General features: G+C 41.9%; 1 protein-coding gene across 1 annotated transcript in view; it reads left to right on the top strand.

Annotated features, from left to right (window-relative positions):
* Nucleotides 1–13,620, top strand: part of STK10 (serine/threonine kinase 10) — a 173,091-nt gene that overhangs the window by 143,325 nt on the left and 16,146 nt on the right. Inside the window, exons 11-14 of the mRNA XM_006884349.1 lie at nucleotides 661–784; nucleotides 1,213–1,392; nucleotides 4,617–4,709; nucleotides 11,630–11,759. Of these exons, the coding sequence (XP_006884411.1) occupies nucleotides 661–784; nucleotides 1,213–1,392; nucleotides 4,617–4,709; nucleotides 11,630–11,759 (527 nt within the window). The remainder of the gene's footprint in view (nucleotides 1–660; nucleotides 785–1,212; nucleotides 1,393–4,616; nucleotides 4,710–11,629; nucleotides 11,760–13,620) is intronic.

Genomic DNA, 13,620 nt, shown 5'->3' with positions numbered 1-13,620 from the left:
ATAAACTTTGTGCAGATTAATGCAATATTAACCACAGTAGAATACATAGGCCTCATAATACTTTTGTAAAGGCATACATAAAATGTCTCCGAGCACTTTTTTAAACAAAAAAATATACAGAGACTAACTTAAGGAGCATTCTAGATAAAAATACTTATTTCTTGTACGGGGCATGGCAGGGGGCAGGAGAGCATAGTCACACAGCAGACCCCCGCTTTTAAGTATTTTTTTTTAATCATTGTTTCATGTCTATTTTCTAAATCACTTTTTTATTAGGATATTCTTTGTCTTATTGATTTTAAGTGTTCTCTCTATATGGAGAATGCTAATATTTTGACAGTGCTGTAGTGGTATAGTGTCAGGCTACTGTAAAAAGGTTGGCAGTTTGAATCCACCAGCTGCTTCTTTGGAGAAAGACAGGCAGTTTCCTCCTGTAAAGATTTCAGCCTCAGAAACCCAAAAGAGGTCACTGTAAGTGGGAATCAACTCCCTAGCAATGAGTATGAGAGTTGTAGAAATGTCAAATGAAACCTGATTCTAGTAATGCCTCTGCCCCAACTTGTGTGATGCTGCGCTACACTCCAATCCTTGGTCTGCCTCACTGTAAATTACATAATCTCTGAGACCGCTATGAAATGCTCACATCCTCTAACCCCTCAGGCGCCAAGAACTCCGGGAGCTCCGGCTACTCCAGAAGGAAGAACATCGGAACCAGACCCAGCTTAGCAGCAAACATGAGCTACAGCTCGAACAGATGCAGAAACGTTTTGAACAAGAAATCAATGTGAGTGGGAATAGATGGGTCATGCAGGCCTTCTTGCCTCCATTTTTTTTAAGTGGGTGCTACAGAATGAGAATGCTTGGGCAATGGAGAGTAATACATGATAATTACCCATTTCCCTTGGTTTTAGAATCTCACTAAGCATTGGTTTATAAGCACAGAATCACGTGAAGATCTGTCTAGTGGTCATCACATGAGAAGATCTTCTAGGGGGAAATTAACCTTTATTGAGCAACACCTCTGCAGGGGAAATCATCTGCAGGTCTCCAGTTAGCAAATGAGGAAATTGAGACTCACCTCAGAGTGATTAAGTGACTTGACCCAGGTCACACAGCAAAGAAGTGGAGAAGCTGGGTCTCAAATGTTGGTTTAAGCAAAGGTCCTGGGGCATAAAGTGATTTTGCTGGATCTCTCTTTCTGTTCTTTTCCAGACTAAGAAGAAGTTCTTTGACACAGAGTTGGAGAACCTGGAGCGTCAGCAGAAACAGCAAGTGGAGAAGATGGAGCAAGACCATGGGGTGCGCCGCCGGGAGGAGGCCAAGCGGATCCGCCTGGAGCAGGAGCGGGACTATGCCAGGTTTCAGGAACAGCTCAAGCTGATGAAGAAGGAGGTGAATATGCATTGGGCTGAGCCAAAGGGACTAATGGTGCTAGAACGCTCTCACTTGCAAGTAACAGAAATACCAGAAAAACTGCATCTCAACAACATGACATTTGGGGAAGATTCAGGCCGTGGTCTTCTTGTCACCTGCTATACATCAGAGAACTGAACAATAAAGATGGCAGAAGAACTGATGCCTTTGAATTGTGGTGTTGGAGAAAAGCACTGAATGTCCCATGGTCTGCCGGAAGAACAAACAGATATGTCTTGGGAAAAGTACAGCTAGAATTCTCCCGGAAGGCAAAAATGGTGAAGCTTCGTCTCTTTGGACATGTAGCTAGGTGAGGGTATTCCTTGGAAAGGGACATCATGCTTGGAAAGATGGAAGGTCAGCAAAAGAGAGGAAGACCTTCAACAAGGTAGATTGACACAGTGACTTCAGCACTGGCTCAAGTGTGTCAGAGGTGATAAGGATGACACAGGATAAGGCAGGGTTCAGGTTGGCTGTTCATAGGGTCACTGTGAGTTGTACTTGATGTTGTGGCACCGAATGACAACAACATGTGACTGAAAAGTAAAGCCCAGGAAGATCTGGATCAAGTTGTTCATTTGTTTCATCAGGAGCCACTTCTCCGTCTTCTGGACTCTGCTTTCCTGGGGTGCCTTCCCTCCTGGTAGGCCTTGTCACTTGGTCTCTAGGAGCTTCCTTTACATCCTGCAGCTTATCAACAGCAGGGAGGAAGGCAGGGACAATGGCCCAAGGGAATCTGGTCTCTCTCATCTCTTCATATTGCTTCCCTGGATAGGTTCTGTCTGAAGTCCCCTTGTAGGGATTGCAAGGGAGCTCTTCTTGGCCTATATCTGCCAGATAAACCACCCTACAAGAGAGAACAGCTTTTCCTGTGTTGCTCCAGCAAATTTCTTACAGCCCTCACTGACCTGCACAAGGCCAAACACTAGTATCTGAACCAGCCCGTTATTGTCAGGTACTCTTGTTGTTGTTAGGTGCAGTCAAGTCAACTACAGTTCCTAGAGACCCTAAGAACAACAGATGTGAGCTTGACCCTGTTTTGCACCATCATCACGTTGGAGCCCACTGTTCCAGTCACTGTGTGACTCTATTTTCTAGAGGGCCATTCTCTTATTTGTTGCCCCACCTTTCGAACATGATGTCTTTCCCCAAGGACTGTCCTAGACTGACAACATCCTCAAGGTGTGGACGAAGTTTCACCATGAGTGTTTCTTAAGGAACATCCTGGCTCTAAGACAGAGAGACTTGCTTGTTCTTTGGGCAGTTCACAGACTATTCCTCTCCAGCACCACAGCTCAAAGGCATCAGTTCTTCTCTGGTCTTCTTAATTCATTGTCCAAAAGATGCATATGAAGGAATTGAAAATACCATTGTTTGGGAGGCTAATTGACTAAGGCAGAGTCTTATCCCCCGGTGGGGTTGGTGATATTAGTCACACCTCAATTTCAAAAACTGAGAGTATGATGAAACACTCATTCTGAACAAGACAAGTAATGTCTTTGCTACCACAATGGACCATAACATGTAAACAGGTATGTTCCTGCTAGCTGCCAGTCACGTCACCTCCTGACTCATTGGGGACCCACGCACAGTGGAACAAGATACTGCCCATCCCCACCATCTGTTGTGAATCAGACCATTGTGATCTATAGGGTTTTCATTGACTGGATTTGTTGTTGTTGTTGTTCTAACTTTCCAAATTGCATTTATCTATTTAGTCTTTAACTTTTTGTTCTCACTTGGGTGCATACTTACAGAGCAAACTGGTTTTCAATTCAACAATCTGTACCCATTTTGCTCTGTGACACTGACTGCAAGTCCCACAATGTAATAACACTCTTCCCGATTCTTCCCTGTGTTTACTGTTTCCATTCTTCTTTTCTTATCCATTCTTGTGTTTTGAGCTTTCTTCCTGTGAAAATGCTACCCGTTGACCTCACAAGGTTGATCGTTCCAAGGAGTATTATTGATCATCTTATAAGCCTGTCTTTTGTTTGGCTAGAAATTGAGTCATGACGGTAAATTCAATTTCAGGCTTGAAAGATGTCTAAGGGACATAGTTTCCAGGAATCCAACAGTCTTTATCAGAGTAGTAAACCTTATCATTTGTATTATGTTGAGTTCAGATCCATCTTTTTCTCCTACTCTGTCAAGGAGACTTCTTCCTGTTAATCTGTTTCAGAGTGGTTATTAGTAGTAGTTCAGCACCATCAAGTTCTTATTATCTTCATGTCACTGGGGCTGAGTTTCCAGTTAATCCTTTAGACTCATGCTTTCCATGAGTCACTGGTTCTCTTCACTCTTCTTTGTTCCAAATGGAGAGAGACCAATAGTTGCATGATCTTTGATGGCTGCTTATAAGCCTTTATTACCTCAGTTATAAAGTAAGATGTAAAACATTGCCTTCACAGACCATGTTATGCCAGTTGGCCCTAAAATCCCCTGAAATTATGGTCTCAAGGCCCTTGGCCCACCACTCTTTCTGGGTATTTAGGAATAGCTAAGAAGTTTTCAAGGTCCTCTTAGTGGCTTAGTAGTAAGGAGCTGTGCTGCCAACCCAAAGGCACATGGTTCTAATCTACCAGCTGCTCTTTGAAAGAAAGGTAGGTCATCTCCTTCCTTGCAATTTACTGCCTCTGAAAACTTGCTAGAGGGTCAGCTCTGAGTCAGGGCCACATAACAATAACAAGAAGTTGTTTCTCATTGGCTCAGTTTTGGAAATAGATCACCAAGCCTTTCTTCCTAGACTGTACACACCATTGAAACCTGTTGAGCATTAAAGCTGACTACTTGAGGTGCACTGACTGAAAGATGAACCTGAGTCACACGCAGAAAGTGAGGATTCTACAGCTGAACCATCACTTTTTTATGGAAGGGAGTAATTAGGTGAAATAAGCATAAAAACTTTCTTAGAGGACAGGAGTAAGGGAGGGAGGAAGTTGAGAAACTACACCCTAAATAAAACCAGATGTGCTCGTGTACCAATAGGAGGTTTAAACAGCAAAATAACACTTGATACTATTGGGGAGTCAGGCTCCTGTACCCTAGGAGATGCAGCATGCCATGGACGTGCTGGAGAATGGGGTGGGAGTGAATGCCTGGAAAGCTGAGCCATGTCCCTGGGATTGCGGGTTCATTTTGTGGGAACGGGATGGGTACTGATCCAGGCACCCTGGCTGAAACCTCTGCTGTCTCCATTGCAGGTGAAGACCGAGGTAGAGAAACTCCCTCGACAACAGCGGAAGGAGAGCATGAAGCAGAGGATGGAGGAGCATGCGCAGAAAAAGCAACTTCTTGTGAGTCCACAGCCGGGCTGGCCGCGGGGGAGGGCAGAGCTGTGGGAGAGTTGGTGGGGTTGAGATCCTGAATGGTGATGAGGCTACCAGCAGCTTATCATTGCACCTGCCTAGCTTTGCCTGTGTCTGGTCCTCAATGCCCATCTGTTCTGCACACATAGTGGGTAAGGAGTTAACGCTGCAAATCCCAAGGATTTCAAATCCACAAGCTGCCCTGCAGGGAAAAGATGGACAGTCTTCTCCCCTGCAATTCACAGTCTCTGAAAACCCACTGGAGGAGCAGCTGAGTCGGCTCTGACTTGGTGGCACTTACCAACAACTCCCCTCATCATGTGCTCCGTGCAGCTTTCTCCAAACCGCCCTCCTTGGGCTGCAAGTGAGCTCTTCCTTCTCTGGACATTCCAGCCCCTTCCTCTTAAGCCCTGAAGACCTCCGACCTTGTTGCAGGGTCATTTATTTTACACCCCATCTCCTTGATCAGCCTAGTATATCCACTTGTATGTGTGATTGTTTTTGGAGTCTCACAGATATCCCAGGGAGACGGAAGATCTCCTAGGCATAGTCTTATCCTCTGGTTCTGAAAGACCCCCACCCCCTCCATCCTGTTGTCATGCCAGAAATCTTGTCAGTGCAGACACTATGTTGCCCTTTCACCCCCTCAGCTCTCCATATGTTCACATGCGTACACACACACATCCTCCAGTTCGCCATCACCTAAAACCTCAGACTTTTTTCATCTCTTGATCCATCATCACCTTGTCAACACCTCTGTGACCCACAGCAATTGTCAGCATCTTTGCCCGAACGGCTGCAGTCACCTTCCAGCCAGTCCTCCTGCCCTCTCTTGCTCCCCCGTTTGGTCCCTCTCTTACACCAACAGGTGTAATCAGGACAGATTCCATATCTGACCATTCAGTACCAGAACCAACCAAACCTGTAGCCACTGGATTACTTGTGACTGCTGGCAACCCCACATGCCTCACATTTGTCCACAAATGAGATCAGCCTCCTCTCCTCTGAGGCCCTGCCCTCTGGCCTCTCCTGTGCACACTCATTTGGGTCCGCTGCCCCAGCCTCACCAGCCTTCTTTGCATCCTTGTCTTCAGGCCACCCCCTCTTTTATTCCTCTCTTTATTTTTTTTCCTTCCCTCTAGATCTTTGCCTTTTCTGTGTCCCCTACATCTTAATGATTTGAAACATTATTAGAGTCTATAGGACCAGCCAGGCCACATTTACAATGACACAATTTCTCTGTGTCATCAGATTCCACATTCATGATTAACAGGGTTAATTACTGTTGTTTTTTCTATTTATCAAATAGAAAACCAAGGTTTAGGGAGGTGATACTGCAGAGTTAACAGCGGCGAGCCAAGACTCAAATTCACTCTGACTCCAGACTTCTGTCTAGGACACCATCATTCCACCCTTGGCCCTTGATGGTGTGACTAGAGAAAGAATGCAGGGGTAGTGAGGGTTGGGACATAGGCCCACACCTCTGTGGAGAGGGCAGATAATGTGGCCTTTAAGAAAGGTGATCTGGTTATGTGTCAAGTACCTCAAAAATATGCATATGCTAGAGTTTTTCTGCTCCTGGAGACCAGTCCTGAAGACAATGTCACAGCAGTTCACAAACATTTAGCTACCAGAATGTGAACACAGCACTACCTAAAATAGAAGCCAGAATCAACCTATCACTATTTTTATTTTTTATTGTGTTTGGTGTGAAAGTCTACAAAACAAAATAATTTTTTCTGTCATTTATGCACATTTTGTTCTATAAGAGTAATTTACTTTTTTGTTGTGTTTTCTATTTTTTTTAAATTTAATTTAATTTTTTAAATTTCCATTCATTCGTTGTTACACACTTTCCTCCCTGCCCCTCCCCCAATTAACTTTTCTCTTTGAAAAGTAAAAAAAAAAAATTTTTTTTCATTGTTACACAATCCCCTCCCCCCAAGTCCACTCCACTATGCAGCTTTCATTCTGGACTCTTGTCATGACAATAATACCAATAATATATTCCTCCTAAACAGTACTCTCCCTCGTCTGTTTCAATGCATTATACATTATTTATCCCATCTTAGATTCCCCCAAATCTGAGTGTATAACAGTAATTTCAATACTCTTAACACAGTCAAATTTTTTTCTCCTTTCCTTCCTATAATTCTGATTTCTACTGACCCTTCTGTGCTTCTCTGGGTCTTTCCTTTATTTAGTAGTGATATTGCACTGATCTTCATTTTTACACATTGCTGATCTTAGTATGTACTGCTTTTTATTCTCTGTCCATCTTTCTTCATCCTTTGTTATCATCCAAGAATGATTCTATGTGTAAACCTTTCCTTAGCTTTTTATTAAAGTGGTCTTATACAATATTTGTCTTTTTGTGACTTTTCTTTCACTTAGCATAATGTTCTCTAGATGCATCTATGTGTCTGAGTGTACATAAATCTCTTCATGTCATAGCTCTTATTTCTTTGGGATATGAACCAAGCAGTGGTACTACTGGATCAAATTATATTTCTTTTCCCAATTTCTAAGAAACTGGCAAACTGCTTTCCATAGTAAATGCACCATTTGATATTCCCACCAGCAGTGTATAAGAGTTTCAATTTCTCAAAACCCTCACCAACTTTCATTGTTTGTTGTCTTATAGAACTTTGCTGTTATTGCTAAGCTGAGATGATTTCTCATTTTTTTAAAAGATACTAGTTTATTTACAAAATTTGAATAAATTGTTTTCCAGAACAGATTGTTCCAATTTCCCTCACCCCATTATTTTTTTTTTTTTTAAATAAAAGTTTTACACTGGTTCCTGGAGGATAACTACCTGGACGAGATCCATACTTATTCCCGTTCTAAGAAAAGGTGACCTGGCGAGCTCTAGTGGCCTAGTGGCAAGAAGGTGTACTACAATCCCAGAGGTGTGTGGTTCGAATCCACCAGATGCTCTGCTGGAGAAGGAGGAATAATCTCCACCTGTACTAGTCAGATCTGATTTGATGGTACACACAACACACACACACACACACACACACACACACACACACACACACACATAAAATAAAATTGATAAAAAAGCAAAGATATCAAGTGCAACAATGAATAAATGGAAATCTAAAATCTCTGTAAATGTTCACTAAAATTAATAAAATAAAATAAAAACAAAGAAAAGGTGACCCAACAGAGTGTGGAAATTACCAAATAATATCACTAATATCACATGCAAGCAAAATTCTGCTGAAGATTATGCAGAAACAACTGGAACAGTACATTAACAGAGAACTACCAGAAATATAGGCTGGGTTTAGATGAGGTCATGGCATTAGAGACGTTAATGCCAATGTCAGATGGATCTTGGTAGAAAGTAAAGCGTACCAGAGGACTGTCTATCTGTGTTTCATTAACTATCCAAAGGCATTTGACTGTGTGGATCACATCAAGCTGGTTTTAAAAGAGGCCACAGCACCAGTGGTATCATTGCTGATGTCAGATGGATCCTGGCTGACAGTAGAGAATACCAGAAGCATGTCTGTTGTGTTTTATTGACTATGCAAAGGCATTTCACTGGATTATAAGAAGAATGAGAATCCAGAAACAATTAATTATGCTCCTGAAGACCCTCAATGAGATGGATTGATTCAGTGACTGGGGTAATGGGGGTAGGTGTGTCAGAGACAATAAGATTGGCACAGGATAGAGCAGAGTTTAGGACTGTTGTACATAGGGTCGCTATGAGTCGCAGGCACAACACATAACAACCACAACAACAACAAAACTGATTATCTGTGCCCATCAGCAAATGAATAGATAGAGAAGCTGTGGTATATTCACACAACTGCTGCATTGAAAAACAAGGAACTCATGAAATATTATGCAAAATGGTGACCCTGGAGGACATTATGCTGAGTGAAATATCTGTCACAAAAGGACAAGTACTGCATAGTGCCACTGACATTGGAGTTGGGGGGAAACTAAGAGATGATAAATAATGTATATTGCATTGAAATAGATGAGGGAGAGAACTGTTTAGGAGGAATATATGATTAGGTATTATTGTCATTACAAGAGTTCAGAATGAAAGCTGCATAGTTGAGTGGATTGGGGGCAGGGGGTAGGTGAAGTGAAGTTGTATAACAATGAAAGAATATTTTTACTTTTCAAAGAGAAAAGTGAACTAGGGAGAGGGGTGGGCAGGGAGGAAAGTTTGCAACAGTGAATGAATGGAAATCCAAAGTCTCTGTAAACTTTCATTAAAATTAATTTTTTTAAATTTTATTAATTTTTAATAAACATTTACAGAGATTTTTAATTTCCATTCATTCATTGTTGCACTTTTCTCCCTGCCCAACCCTCCCCCTCGTTAAAATAATTTTTTTAAAAACCAAAGAAAAAAAGAAAAACCCCAAACTGATATCTGGACAAACAAGCTATTGTCAAAATACAGCAAAGGAACACTGAATGGTTTAAAAAATAAAAAATATAAACATTTATTTTTTTAAAAAACTAAAAAAAAAAATGGTGTATATCAAGATTGTGTCCTTTCTCCATACATGTTCAGTCTGTATACTGAGACAGTCATTTGAGAAAAATGTGTCATCAGGATTACAAGAAGCCTCACCAACAACCTTACACAGTTGACACAACGTTGCTTGTTGAAAGTGAAGAGAATTTGGAATGCTTGCTGCAGAAGATCAAAGATATGCAATATGAATTGCATCTCAGCAGCAAGAAGACAAAAATCCTTACACTAGACCAATAAGTAACATCATGATAGATGGAGCAAAGATTGAAATTTCCAACAATTTTATCTTACTTGGATCCACAATCAACATCCTTTGTACCAGCAGTCAGGAAATCAGGAGATGTATTGCTTTGGGCAAATCCACAATCAGGGACTTCTCCAAAGTACTGAGGAACAATAATGTTAGTTTGAAGACTAAGGTGTGCCTGATTCAGGCCATGATCTTTTCAATCACTTGCTATGCCTCTGAGAACTGAACAATGAACAAGGACAATAGAAGAACTGATGCCTTTGAATTGTGGTGTTGGAGAAGATAATTTTTCCATGGCCTGCCAAAAGAACTAACAGATATGTCTTGGGAAAAGTACAACCAGAGTGCTCCTTGGAGCCAAAGATAATAAAGTTTTGCTTCACATCCTTTGGGCATTTTACTAGGAGAGGTTATTCCTTGGAGAGGGACATCATGCTTGGAAATTGGAGGGTCAGCAGAGGAGGGAAAGAACCTCAGCAAGATAGGATTGACACAGTGACTGCAGCAATGATCTCAGGTATGTCAAAGATGATGAAAATAGCACAGGATAGAACAGGGTCTGGATATATTGTTCATAGCTCACCATAAGTCATACTCAACTCAGTGGCACCTAACAACAATAATAACATCATTTTATTTAAAGAACAGTTAAAGTCTTTTTCCACTTCTTTACCTTTGGAGAATAACACATCTCTTTCTCTCTCAGATGTGTCTTTTCTAGTAAAATTGCCTTTACTTCCACCTTGAGGGGGGGAGGAACCTCAAAAGAACACTGCAGAAAATATTTTTGGCTTAAGGTTCAAAGACTGTCTTCAGGGCACTAATTTTGGAGATTGTATGGCTCCAGAGAGTCTAGAGTCCATGACAATTTGTAATTATTTTCTACATTTCCCCCTCACTTTGATCAGATTTCTCCTATAATGGTAATGGTAGCAGGATACCATCCAGTTCTTCTTTTCTCATGTCAAAGGAGGCAGCTGTTCATGGAGGCAATTGCCCACACTTTCTATTTTCTCCTCCTAATGCTTATTCATCCTCTTCCTATATTGATCCCGGAGCATAAAGACCATATGTACCAGGGATGGTTGCTTGGAAAGGCCTTTTAATAATTATTGTGAAACAATAGCAAGTAGATACACATGTACTTATATACATGAACATGACAAATGGCTGCTTGCCTAAGGATTGTGGGATTGTTGCTGTAGTAAGGTGCCGTCGAGTATGACTCATAGTGACCCTGTGAACAAAAGATCTGAACCCTGTTCTATCCTGCGCCATCCTCACACTTCCTGACATATAAGAGCCCATTGCAGCAGTCACCTTGTCAGTGCATCTGGTTGAGGGTCTTTCTCTCCTTCACCAAAGCTCCACCCTTCCCAACATCATGGGCCTTCTACTTCCTATATAACAGGCTTTAAAAACCCTATGGGTGCTAATGGAAGAGGTGAGTTATAATAGTGTAGAGATAGAGCCCAGACTGGAAGTCAGTTAAAATGAGGGTTATGGGATTAGTAGGGATTTTCTTTCATTATTATGTTTCTTATTTTTTTAATTGTAATGTTTTTACTTTCTAGTGTGGAAAATAATATAATAAACTCCATAAGCACAACACCCAATCTTAGTAATTATCAACTCCCTCCCACATCTCACCTCATTATTTTAAAACAAACATTAGACATAATTTAATTTTTTAAATAATTTTAATGAGCATTTACAGAGATTTTGGATTTCCATCCATTCATTGCTCAGACATCATATAATTTTACCTGTAAATATTTTCCATAACCTACACCTCAGTAGCATACCTACAGCTAAGAACTGAACAAGTTAACCATAATAGCTTAATTCTTTGTACTCAGGTAAGGATTCAAGCTTCCAGTTACCTCACAAATGGGGGTGGTTTGTTGTTTTTTTTTTGTTTTTGTTTTTCCCACAACTGATTGTTTTAATCAGGATCCAAGTAAGACCCCTATTAGCAATTATTGCTCCGTCTCTTAAGTTTCAAGTTTCCCATTCCTATATTTTCTTTATTTATTTCCCAAGTTTTCCTAACTGATCACAGTGCCTTTTCCTCTGTAACAAGAGTAATTGCTGAGAAGTGATAGGCAGCTCTGGGTAAAAGTCTGCCCCTACCGTTGCCCTCAGGACCAGGACTTTCTAGCCAAGCAGAAGGAAGACCTGGAGCAGGCAATGAAGAGAATCACCACGGAGAACAGGCGGGAGATCTGTGACAAGGAGCGCGAGTGCCTCAACAGGAAGCAGGAGCTCCTTCGAGGTGGGTGCTTGGAGAGGGGGGCACCCTCAACTCAGAATCACCATGAGTGACCACCCCAACCTTTGGAAGTGGGTGAGCACGAAAGAACTGCTAGGTCCCTTCCATCAAAATGGTGCTATGTCAGCGGTAAAACAACTCCAGGGATGAGGGAAGGGTATACCACTGATCCCTAATACTTGTGGTCAAACATTCTTCTAAGTGGTATAGCACTGGTCTGTCCACTTGCTATACAGAGGTAGCTCATGGCCGCTGTGATGCTGTCACTGATGTATCAAATGCAAGAATGGCCACCCATGGTGGACAGTGTTTGGTGGAGCTTCCCGATTAAAACAAGCTTGGAAGCAGGAGTGGAATCCACTTCCAAAATAGCTTGCCTCCGGAAACCCTATGGACATGAAGAAACGATGAAAGTTATACAAGTGTTCAAGTCTTTCATTCATAGGGTCGCTCTGAGTCGTCTATGACTCAACAGCACTTAACAACAACAACTTGTTGTCAGTAGCTGTTTGACTCATGATGACATCATGCACAAAGAAACCAAATGCTGCTCAGCCCTGCGCCATCCCTCCATCAGTTGCAATTGAATAGTAGAGTTTCCATTTGCTGATTTTGGGCAGCGGATTTGCAGACCTTTTCTGCTTGTCTTGTCTTAGCCAAGAAGCTCTGCTGAAGCCTGTTCAGCCTCATAGCAACATGCAAGCATCCACTACAGATGGTGGCTGCACATGGGGTACACTGGCCAGGCACAGAACCTGGGTCTCCCACACAGCAGGCGAGAATTCTGCCAGTGAACTAACTACCAAAGCCCTTCTCACCAATACTTCTTTTTTAAAATTTTTTAATTTTAATATTTTTTATGTGTATACCATCAAATCAGAACTGACTGGGACAGGAGGAGATTGCCCCTCCTTAAAATACACACCTCTGGGATTGCAGTGAAGCTTCTTGCCACTAGGCACCAGAGCTCTCACCAATACTTCTTAACATTATTACAGAAATCTTAGTAAATATAGTACAGAACGGGGAGGGGGAAGAAGAGAAGTAGAATGAGTGAGAATTATAAATTAGTGAGCTGGGTTTATGGGTAATCAGGCAGAGATTGTGAAGAGCTGCATCTTAACCACTATGTTACTGAATAGAAGTTCTGCTGGTCCATGTGCCAGCCAGTTCTCACAGGTTAATTTTATTGAATCCTCATCTTAACCCCATGAGGCGGGTCTTGTTATTATATCCGTTTTGTAGACAACTGAAGTTTGGAGAATGCATATTTTTTGTTCAAGGTTACATAGTTAAGGAGAGGTAGAGCTAAACCTTAAATGCATGTCTCACTTCAAAGCTACACTCTTTATTCTTCCAGTTTCTCATCCAATGCTTGGATAGTCAGTGTGGCTTAGCAGAACCTCTCATTTGATGTCAACCAGCAAAATGGAGTTCTCAAAAGATAGAGCACAAATATTTCAGAAAACCTTCATTTCTATCTTGTTATCCTCTAATGTCCTTAAGAACCACCCTGGTAACTGATCTTGTTTAGAAGACAAAATCCGTACTCTGATGCTGTATTGTGAATACTAGTTTTCAAACAATAAGACTAAAATGCACTGAGTATTTGTCACAAGCCAAGCAAGATTGGATGTGTACCATGCAGAGTATGAGGGTCTTAGACTGACACCAGCGCGCGCGCCCCCCCCCCCCCCCCCCCCCCCCCCCCCCCCCCCCCCGCATTCAGGGCAGTGAGATCAGTTAACAGGGATGGAACACCCCCCCCCCCCCGCATTCAGGGCAGTGAGATCAGTTAACAGGGATGGAACACCAGATCTCATTGTCTCCTCAGTGCATATAGGGGACATGCAGGGAATAAAGA

The sequence above is a fragment of the Elephantulus edwardii genome, unplaced genomic scaffold (assembly GCF_000299155.1).
Source record: "Elephantulus edwardii isolate Elephantulus edwardi_28Jun2011 unplaced genomic scaffold, EleEdw1.0 scaffold00033, whole genome shotgun sequence".
NCBI lineage: Eukaryota > Metazoa > Chordata > Mammalia > Macroscelidea > Macroscelididae > Elephantulus > Elephantulus edwardii.
This window is presented reverse-complemented; position numbering and strand designations above follow the sequence as displayed.